Source organism: Pundamilia nyererei, unplaced genomic scaffold, assembly GCF_000239375.1.
Source record: "Pundamilia nyererei isolate P.nyererei 1_Seehausen unplaced genomic scaffold, PunNye1.0 scaffold00002, whole genome shotgun sequence".
NCBI classification, from domain to species: Eukaryota; Metazoa; Chordata; class Actinopteri; order Cichliformes; family Cichlidae; genus Pundamilia; species Pundamilia nyererei.
In genome coordinates this window covers 4,022,133-4,032,721 of record NW_005187403.1, presented here as the reverse complement: position 1 = coordinate 4,032,721, position 10,589 = coordinate 4,022,133, and the positions used below count along the sequence as shown (strand labels likewise).

At 42.8% G+C, this 10,589-nt stretch overlaps 1 protein-coding gene across 2 annotated transcripts in view; it reads right to left on the bottom strand.

Annotated features, from left to right (window-relative positions):
* Nucleotides 1–5,714, bottom strand: part of olfm1b (olfactomedin 1b) — a 19,321-nt gene extending 13,607 nt beyond the window's left edge. The window contains exon 1 of one of the 2 annotated variants that reach the window (XM_005720202.2): nt 5,519–5,714. In XM_005720202.2, the coding sequence (XP_005720259.1) occupies nt 5,519–5,584 (66 nt within the window). In that variant the 5' untranslated portion in view covers nt 5,585–5,714. Of the gene's footprint in view, nt 1–479; nt 1,335–5,518 lie in introns of those variants that run through there. The other variant, XM_005720201.1, reaches the window with a different exon arrangement.
* Nucleotides 5,715–10,589: the final 4,875 nt, after the last annotated feature.

Sequence of the window (10,589 nt, the reverse complement as noted above, 5' to 3'; positions counted from 1 at the left end):
ACACACACACACACACACACACACACACACACACACTGAAGGATATAAAGAAAGAATGAAGACTCCTGCTGTTACAGAGCGAATATATAAGACTCCTTTGAAATGTTTTTTCCCCCCACGCCATTCATTTTGCAACACCGCGTCTCTTCACATTTGCATCCACATCAAAACTACCAAATGATAACTTTTCATTAGTGGGGGATGCTCATATCAGCAGTAGCAGAGGCAACTGGAGCAACATCAAACGCAAGAAGGAACGAATGTATTACGCTCTCTCCAAGTCTTTTTTTTTCTTACTCTTGCAGGCGCGTGAATTTCTGCTCTAAATTATAAACCAAAGGCACCCACGAGAGTAGCTCTGTGACTATATCTGGACTGGATTTTAATTGGAAATTTATTTCTTAATTGTTATTAGGATTTATTTTAATTTTTGTTCCTTTTTTTTAAGCCAGCCACTGGCAGTAAACAGTGAAACTCACTCCTGTGCTCCGGTCTGGGTACCCTCCCTGCGCCGCCGTGAGCCTGGTGGTGTTGAGCCCCACCAAAGAGGGGAGGGTCTGCGACATCCAGTTGGTAATCATCGCCATGGTGCTCAGCACGACGCCGATCTTCAGCAAAGGCACCGACATCTTTTGCGCTCTGCTATTGACTTTTTCTTCTTCTTCTTCTTTTCAATTTAAGTCGCCTTCATTCTACAGACTCCAGGGAGAAACGAGAGAGGCGAGTCGCGGTGCCCAGAGCATCTTCGTGTTTCACCCGGGACTCCGGCTCGGCTGTTCTTTTTTTGGACATTTCCACGGAAGCTCCGGCGGCAGAGCGAGACTTGGTGGGTCGGGACGGAGAGCAAAACTGCACGGCGCGATCCGGTGCACGGATAAAGTAAGAGGAGGGGGGCTAAAACCCGAGAGGAGACGTTCTGGAGACGTTCTCTGGATAGCTCCTCTGCCCGCGTTGTCCCGCACACTGCCGCCTCTCCGGTTCGCCGTTACTATTTCGTTCACGCCCGACGGTCCGCCTCCTGCCTTGCTGCGCTCTGTGATTAAGTGCCACTGACTACACACACAGGCGGCTCCAAATGGATGTGAAGAGGAAGGAGGAGGTACTACGGATCTATCTATATCACCAGACGCAATGATGTCAGCCAGGTTGGGTCCGTTCGTGGTAATATCTGGGATTGCGCCTGAAGTCGCTCATAGTTGGGTCGACACTAACTTGTCCCCTGAGGGGATGGCAATGAGCAGTGCGACCGAGGTCGGCCCACAATGATGCTGCGGGATTATTTATAGCAGCAAGCAATGACATTTCTTTCTCCACAGCCCACCCATCAAAAAAGGAGGATTAAAGGCACTTGGACACAGGCGCAAACATCATCGCGTCCTGCATGGTAACCATTGTTAACTAAAACAACCGCTGCAGCAGTAGTCGAGTGTGTGACACACACACACACACACACACACACACACACACACACACAAATGTAGGGTGTCGCACTGCAATGGCAGTGATGTGGTAGGGCTCGGAATATGTTTTATTGATGGGATACTGGAGGCTTCAGCCCAAAACAAAGGATGAGCCTTTGATTCGTGGAACTCTGGCGCCACCGTGCAACAGATTCTGGCATTGCTGGGAAAAATGATAATAATTAAAAAAAATGAACAATAATACTAATACTAAATGTTTGAAATGCAAGAAAGAAAGAAAAAAAAGACACGTTTACAGGAAAGCGGTTGATTACTACAAAAAAAACCCCATACTTAGTGTTTTTATTTTTTTCCTCATCTATTGATTATTTTAGGTCTTCAAATATTTTAGGTGTGTTTTCAAAGCCAGTTTGATTTTGTCATCTTCAGCAGGTGTGTTTTATTTTATCAGCTGGCTATAGCTGCTCAGATAATACCAGGAAACGTCCAGAGCCTGAGTCTACACCAGCAGATCTATGGGGCACTGCTCCAGCCTATGGGCTAAATTGTAGTACTGCATGATACATGAGGTCCCCCAGAATAGCAAAGAGAGTTTTGGGCTATTTCTGTCAACTCCATAATGCATTTCACTGGTGAACTGAAAAGCTGAGAGGAAAGCCTGCGCTCGCTGCACCTATGTGTTCCTCTTACTCTCTGTCTGTTTCGCTCTCTGGCTGCTCTTAATCTCTCAACACTTCTCCCTGACCTTTGAGGTGAGAACTCAAAAAGAGGCGGCTTCAACGTGTTGCAGGGATCAGCTTCACTCGGGTCCTCACCCTGTGTGTTGCGGTGCAGTTCAGCAAAGCACAGCAGGGGGTCTCTAACAGCAAAGCTTTGTAAAGCATGGATTTATTCAGGTTTCAGGCTTCACCGTTGTGGATTCCACATCATTCCAAAGCTAGTGACCCCCACATTTAGTAGGGCCAGTTATTTAATATAAAATGATCGACACTGAAGCAAGAGGAAGGCCACAAGTGCTCTTTTAAACTCACCGATCAGTCGTTGACCTGCCAGAAAGCCAGACAAATCAAAATCTTTTATTAGAACTCCTCAGTAGCCAATCAGTGTTTTACACATGCCTACAAGACCTCAAGTGGATGGATGCACTGGAAGCATTTGCACAGTTTTAGTTATACAAGTTAATGCAATAACCCTACACAAATACAAATTTGATGGAGAGGTGTTGCTCAAATTATACAAACCTTTTTATTTTTTTTAAGAATGTGGTTTGTGTTTTGTGGGTTTGCCTTCATTAATGTCAGTTTGCAATACAAGATGTGTAGCTATACCAGGGCAAATAAAGAAGCGCATCCAACCACAACAAAAATTACCAAACTGGAGACCCAGAAGTTACTGGAAAACATTTAAAAGCTGAGCATTAGCACAAAAGGTGGTCTCCGACGACCACAGGCTGCTGTAGTTTGTAGTGAGCTGATGTTTATATTGCATGCCTACAGCAGGATAACCACTCTGTCACATTCAGTATCCAGTTTAATAAAGCGGAGAAGAGAAAAATTCACATTTCCAGCCTGCAAGTGCACTACAAAATGCACCGTACCTCCACCTACTCTTCTTCTGCTCTCACTCTCTCTCTCTCCCCTTTGCTTCATCGCTCAGCCAGCCATACTGAATAATAAATAGCTTCAACCCCGCCTGCCAATCACACCACGCATATTGCAATTCAGCTCAACTCCATCTCTGCGTTCTCACATAAAATCTGATTGATTTCTCTTTCTTTCTTTTTCATACATTAAAAATCCTTAACGGTTTCAAACGGTTTCTTTTGTTGGAGCTTTTTTTGTTGTTGTTTAAAGGGGCAGACATATTGGCAGCTTTCCACTTAAATGAGAAAGAATAGCTGCGTTATTTTGTGTCAGAGTGGTTGTAAGAGTGCGCGACATGTGTTGATAGTCTTTTTTTGTAGGATGATCATTGGATGAGGACTGACTGTTATAACTGCTTCATCTATCCTTCAGGATGTGGGTTTGCAGCTCGGGGTTGAGCCACTAGGTGAGGAACAGATGCCGTTCTGGCTGCTTACTATTCTGCTCTATGTGAAGGCTAGTCAGTCGCCAAATCCTTCGGCAGAGTGGAGGATAGAAGGTGAATGAACGTGGGCAGATTTAAAAGAGAGAGGTCGTCGCTAATCAGGCATCCCCCCGCTACTTTGAAGAGATGTAAAGAAAAGAGCTGTGGCCGCCCTACGCTGTCTCAAACTGTGTGAGAAGCAAGGTGGTTAATGTGGCCATTATGAGGGCGGCATTGTTCAGCATCACAGGTTGAGGGCGGGCTGCTTGGGTGTTTTTTTTTTCCTTTTTTCTTCTTCTGATGAGTAATCTGGCAGTGAAAAGCTCTCTATCTTGTAGAGTTTAGATCCACCTCTCACTGGATATATTTTGGCCTTCAAACCGGGAGGCGATGTGGAGAGGCCCGGCTGTCCAACAGCAAAAAATGCACTGCAGGTTTCCAAAGCAGGAGTAGAAATAGGGCCTGTCAGTGTATTTAGTCTTTTTGGGCTTCTGGAAGGGAGCTGACAGGTATTTCTACAGGCTAATATGGACTTACCTTTGAACAGATGACACACACTTCTCAGTCCATCGTGGAAAAACTGTCACTGTAACTTGGGGCCGCGCATTGCCACGTGGGACTTGAAGAGAATGTCATGAAAATCGCCATGTTTTTCCACTCCGCTCCCACTTGATGGCTTTCATCAAACTGTCCAAACTGACCCCGATGTGTCAGCGTTTCTGTTGCACTCTGCAGCTGAGCTGTAACGTCCGGTCCCGTATTTCAAACTTGTTGCCTCAGTACAGAAAAAAAGACTAAATGTACACCAGTACGAACTCTGTGTAAGGTTAGAGCTTTGATCAAATTACAAATCAAATACCAGCTAAATGTCAAAACCAGGCTTATGTTCTCTGAATTAAAAAAGAAAAAAAAGTTCGCCTCACAGCTCGCTGACATTTCTCATAAAATTGAGGAAATCAATTGCTGGCATATTTCTGTCAAAGTGGTATAACGCCAATATTGTTCTAACACGTTGTTGCCAGGGCCAGCGGGGCTTGCAGCAACCTACTTCTAGCACATTGTATTGAGTCTGTCGCTTGGATTATATCACAGATACATGTTTACTGATAGTACCTCAGTGTCACTCTGTCACTTTTATTTGTTTTCTGTGGCCTCTAATTAGCAGCCGCAATTGAATTCACACAACAGAGAATTCCATGAAGTATCACTTTGTGCTCGCACAAAGACAACTAAATGCACAAATTCTCCACGGCACGGCCCTGAAATAAATAAACCCACTTCCTCACTCTCTCCCCAACCACCAAAGCCTGTTGTTTGTGATCATTTACAAAGCAAGCAATTTACTGCAACAGTATCTGCTTTATGCATTTCTACAAATGGTGTTTAAGCACACCATGAAGTAATTCATAGTTCCAGTAAAGAATCCCACATCTGCACTTTAGTGATGGGCAGTGTTTGAAAACTACTGAGCTGAGTGGCTCAAGTGTTCGTTTCTCTTCACAAAGGCACCAGCAAGTCACACTGTGGTCACGGAGCATGCTCAGAACACCTTCTATGAGACTCTGCATTTGGTTGTGGAGCCCCTCTTTTAAAAGCATCCTCCAACAATGGCCTCCCCCCACCACCACACACACACACGCACACACATAATGCTACAGGCAACCCTTTTCTATCGTACTAGGATGGTGCTGCAGCTGATTAATCGGACCAGTTGATGATGAGGAAACTGACCGACCGTGCAGTCCTCTCCCTCTATCTGGCCCGTTTGTCAGAGGCACTGAGCGGGGGGCTCTCCTGGACCTGTCCGCGCCCCGTCAACCACAATGTATTCACATCGTGTAATCCCGCCCGTTAATCTGTTTAAGCTGGGGTAGGTTGTAGAGGGCTAATTCACCCGGCTCTTTCATGCGAGGTAAAGCGGGTAATCTCTTACTGGATCTGGAGCCAATTAACCGCTACTTCGACCTTTTAAAAAAAAAAAAAAAAACAAGAGGTGGAAAAATGGCGTTAAAAATTAAAAATCAACCTACTTGGGTGAGTTCTGTGCCCATGAAGATGAGGAGAATCAGAGTCAGGAGCTTGCTCGCAGGCTGCATCTCTTGCCTCCGGTGTGAGTAGACCAGCGGTCTCACATGCAGATCCAGTCCCTTTGCGTCCCCCCGCACAGCAGTCCTTTCCGCTCGGCTCTCTTCTCGCTCTGCAGGTCGCCCGATTCTTTCCTCTCTTTTTTATTATTCTTATTCTTGTTATTGTTATCGCGGTTGTTATTTTTTTTATTCCTTAGCAGCCCGGCGGCAGACAGCAACAAATCTGTTTGACGGAATCGTCTCTGTGCATATTCATTTCATATCTGGAGCCTATCTTCGGTGCCTCTCCCTTTCGGTCGTGGCCGCACTTATTTATCGCTGCGACGGACTGTGGTGAACATTGGGCTGAAGGCGCGCGAACAGTTTCGGATACACACGCTATAAACCTTCACTCTGATATCGGCAAAAGTTTACCTCCCCGCCTCAAGCTTGCCGTATAAGCTCTCGATGACAAAAAAAAAAAAAAAAAAAAAGGGAAAAAAAAAAGGAGTGACGGCGCTGTTCATGGTCCTGAAAGCGGAAGCTGCATCGCCGAGAGAGGGAGATTTAAATTGGCAAGCGAGCACAAGGGTGGAAGGCTTTCCAAGATCCTTTGCTGCCAGAAAATCCATCACAGTAAAGAATTGAGATTTATTCTTTGCTGACTTTAATGCCAATCACAACCACTAATAGATTCGAGTAAGTAATTTCACAATAAAGCACAGCTTTGACTGTCTGAATATAGGCCAAGTTACATAATAGGAATGTATAGGCACAGGCTAATGCATTCAGTATTCCCCTGTGGATTGTTCTTTCCTGACACTGTAGCTATTTGTGTATTGTGTAGGCTTAACAAAGAACAAAATGAACAATGCTAATAATTTAAAAGTCACATATGAAAACAACTTGAGGAAACAGAATATGAAAACTGGGGTGTGGATGGATCTAGCAAATAGGTTCGACCCTGCATCTGTTTCTATACATTAAGTACAATTTCTCATATGCATGCACATACCCTAGACCTACTAGTCTTAATATCCAAACAAACGTGCATATCCTTTAAATTGTAAACAGATACATGAGGGGAAAGAAAACCAACCTAAATCCATATTTTCTCAAATACATCCTCCATATTCCTTAATTTGTGTTTGTTTGTTTTAAGTATAACTTATTTTTCTTGTATCTTCACCCCCAACCGGTCGCAGCAGATGGCTGCCCCTCCCTGAGCCTATTTCTGCCGGAGGTTTCTTCCTGTTAAAAGGGAGTTTTTCTTTACCATTGTCGCCAAACTGCTTGCTCTTGGCACCCTTTTGTATATTTGCTTCAATGTGGAATAAATTCAGAATAAATCTTTCTCATCTCATCTAAGCCTAGTGGCAGGTCATTCCACAATAATATGTTCCACCTTTAAACTTAGCTCCTCTGCAAAAAGAAAGACTTCTAACCAACAATGCTCCTCCCTGAGCCTGGTTCTGCTGGAGGTTTCTTTCTGTTATGAGGGAGTTTTTCCTTCCCACTGTCACTACGTATCTACCAAAAGGTCTTCTCATTTTGGGAAGTTTTCTCTTTATATTGTAGGCTCTTTACCTTACAATATAAAGTGCCTTGAGATGAGTGTTGCTGTGATTTGGTGCTATATAAATAAAGCAGAATAGAATTAAATTGAATTCAACTGAACTGAATTGAAAGCACTACACAAACTATCAAAACCTATAACAAAATCTACTCTGTTATAATGAAATAAGCATCTTCAGCTACGATAAATTGGTAATATAAATTGCATTTCATTTTACCATATCAAGTTTCTACCAAACACCTGGATTCAGATTGAGTTGGCTTGACATATGTCCACTGGTTTCCTCCAGAAACAGAGTAACATAAATTTTGCAGGGTCTCTCTGCCAGTGATTTTCACATCATCCTCAGAGCGCAGTGCTGTTCGCAGTATATTGCAGCATTTTTATGGCAACCCACAGCCATTGCCCAGAATGTATTTTATCCTACAGTAGAGCACAGTTTTAATGAGAAACAGTATGTAACTGTCAGAAGTTGGCCGTATTCTTACAGCAGATTGTTACAGTGTTTACTGATGCCTTTCTATGTAAACATTTTAATGTTTAGCAGATTCAGCTGATACTGTTTTCTCCACCACTGATCATTTATTAGTTGTTAAACACATTTCTTATGATACTGACTTCCAAAAGCAACTCTGACAATGATCTCTTTCCTCCATAAAGACGACATTTGACAACTTCCCCAGTACCCTTATTGAAGAACTTTGAAACCTCAACATGTATCATTAAAGCCCTTGTTTGACCATTAGAAAAGTTTAGTTTCCAAGGGTAGCCCTAGTAAGTGATATAGGCAATGTTGACCCTCACTAATTTCTGATGCACACCGAGTCATTTTGTTCAGGAAGCAGGCCTGAAACACGACAGACATAGCTCAGATCAGAAAAGACAAACTTGGGTTGTTCTTAGCACGTGTCTGAGGGGAAAGCCTTAGCTTTATAAAAAGATAAGTAGCAGAAAGGACTTAAATGTGTTCCATCACTTGACTACTTGAATGTTTCTTCCAACCTGGGATCAGATTTATGAGTCATTTCAATTAAATCCACTGCACACTACATGCACTTGGGCCATTTTAATAATGGCGTCTGATTAGACTTTCCTTCGTAGAGGCGGTGCTTGATTGACAATTCCCTAAGCCTCCCGTTAATGTTGTAGCACCTGTAAGGGTTGGACGGATTTTAATCATCTTTCATGGAGTCTGATAACTTCCAGTAATTCCAGTTTTAACGCACACTCACCTTCCACAGCCTTATCATGAGCAAAGGTTTCGTCAGCCAGAATAAAATGAAACTACCTGCGAGGAGGGGCGAGCACAGCCAAAATCCTTGGTTGCCGCGTTATATGTGAATAATTTAATGCCAGGTTTTTGTTCTCAGCAGTGTTCGTGTCCTGCGATAGGTATGCACTCTCTTTCTGTGTGGGCTGTACAATACTTATCCCATTGTGAATGCCAACAATAGGCCTTTGATTGGGTGGTCATGTGGTTCTGAAGCTGTTCTGTTTCAGACTATATGAACCACACATTACACTAACAGCTCCAGTGGCCTGGAGATATAATAAAATCTCATTTATTGGCTTCAAGATGAATAAATGACTTCAGAAATGACATCAGGGCAAATTTACATCTGTGTCCTCCACAGCCGATTCTTTTTTTGTCTTTTTTGGTTGGTCTGCATACCTGAGAGAGGTAATACAAGGTCAGACTGAGAGGGCTTTTCAGACTGATATCCCAACAGTAGGATATAGGTTTTTCCAGATAATGACTTAAAGTGCACTGCACCTGCTTCCATCAGATTTACATCAGATTTTGTTTTTTCAAGAACTAAATATAGTTTAGCCTGTGCACATCCACAAATGCATGTATTTTTGCTTTTCTAGTAGCGCTAGTAACTGAGTTTCAGCTCAGTCACATGAAGATTTGATTATGGAGCAGGGGAATGCAGTCTGTGAGTAATGAAAGTGAAATACTCTAGACATAAAGAAGAACATTTGTTTGTTGGCAGGAGCTCTTCCCTGCGTGGCAGTACACAGCCCACACACTGGACAGCAGGGGATACATCTCACTTGCACGTTGGCCAGTATTTAAAGTTTGTCTCGTAAGCATGAAGTCACAGCGGATATCGCTAAGCTCCCCTAAAATCATGCCTGATGAAATGTTCTATTATTACGAGTACTGCAATAGCAGACTTTCAGTGTGCATGGGAAAGATCCCATTAAAAGATACACAGTGGTATCTGGTTTGTTTTCATATTGCAGTTTGTTTGGGTTGTTTGCATAAACATGAATGTAATACGGCAGCAGTTTTATTGATTCTGTGCATGCTAGTTAGTGTGAGATGGAGCCATGGAAATCTGCTTCCCAACTTCCTATGTGCTACTGGAAGGAGGCTGATGATGAAGAGGGAACTAGTATGGGAATAAAGCAATGAAAGAGCCTGAATTAAAAAAAAATAAGACTTTGATTTTTTTTTCTCTCAAACATAGCAGGGCTGAACAAGAATTGTTTATTACACTGCTGTTGTGAATATTTCTCCTCGTGATTTATTTTCTGCCCATTGAGCTGAAAATGCAAATGATGGAATTGTCTTGTTTGCATGCAGATATATGGAAAATGTCTTCATTGCAGGTGCATTGGAGGGGAATTTGCTCTGCTTCTCTCATTTGCTTTTGGTACTTGCAGAATTTAACGCCAAAAAAAAAAAAGCACCTGAGATTTAGCATCGTTATTCAAGTTTCACAGAAAAACTGATTAACCTTCAGGAATTAGTATCCATTTGAAAAAGGCTCGCTTCTTTCGTGAGGTCACTTCTTTTCTCTGTTTTTCATTTTGTTCAGCTTCGGTGTGTGTGTGTGTGTGTGTGTGTGTGTGTGTGTGTGTGTGTGTGTGTGTGTGTGTGTCTCATTTCATGAAAGAGACAGGGAGCGAGAGGCAGAAAGAGAAATTGAGTAAAAGAGCTCCAGTTTAAATATAGGTCCTAATAGAATTTGTGTCTTTCCTCTTAGGCAAGCTGCCATTACCTCCCCCTTTCATCACTTTTCTCTCTCCCTTTGCTCTCCTCGGGGTTGATGCCACAGATAACTATTAAAGATATTTTTCCATTATGTCCCAGTAAGGCTCTGCTCATTTAGTGTGCTGAAGACCCGGTCAAGATAGGTCCGTGACCTTGATCGGTTCTGTGCTAACAAGGAGCGCTCCATAAAAGTATGATTTAACAACCTCCTATGTGTTAATCTTAAGTTGGCATTAAAGCATTGGATAATCACTCTATCAACATTCAGCCTTCAGTCCTTGGGAAGATAAAGCCTGAGCTGTATAGAGGAAGGTAAAGAAAATGGGATGGATAGGGAGGGGGTGGAAAAAACAACATCCATCTATCTATCTATCTATCTATCTATCTATCTATCTATCTATCTATCTATCTATCTATCTATCTATCTATCTATCTATCTATCTATCTATCTATCT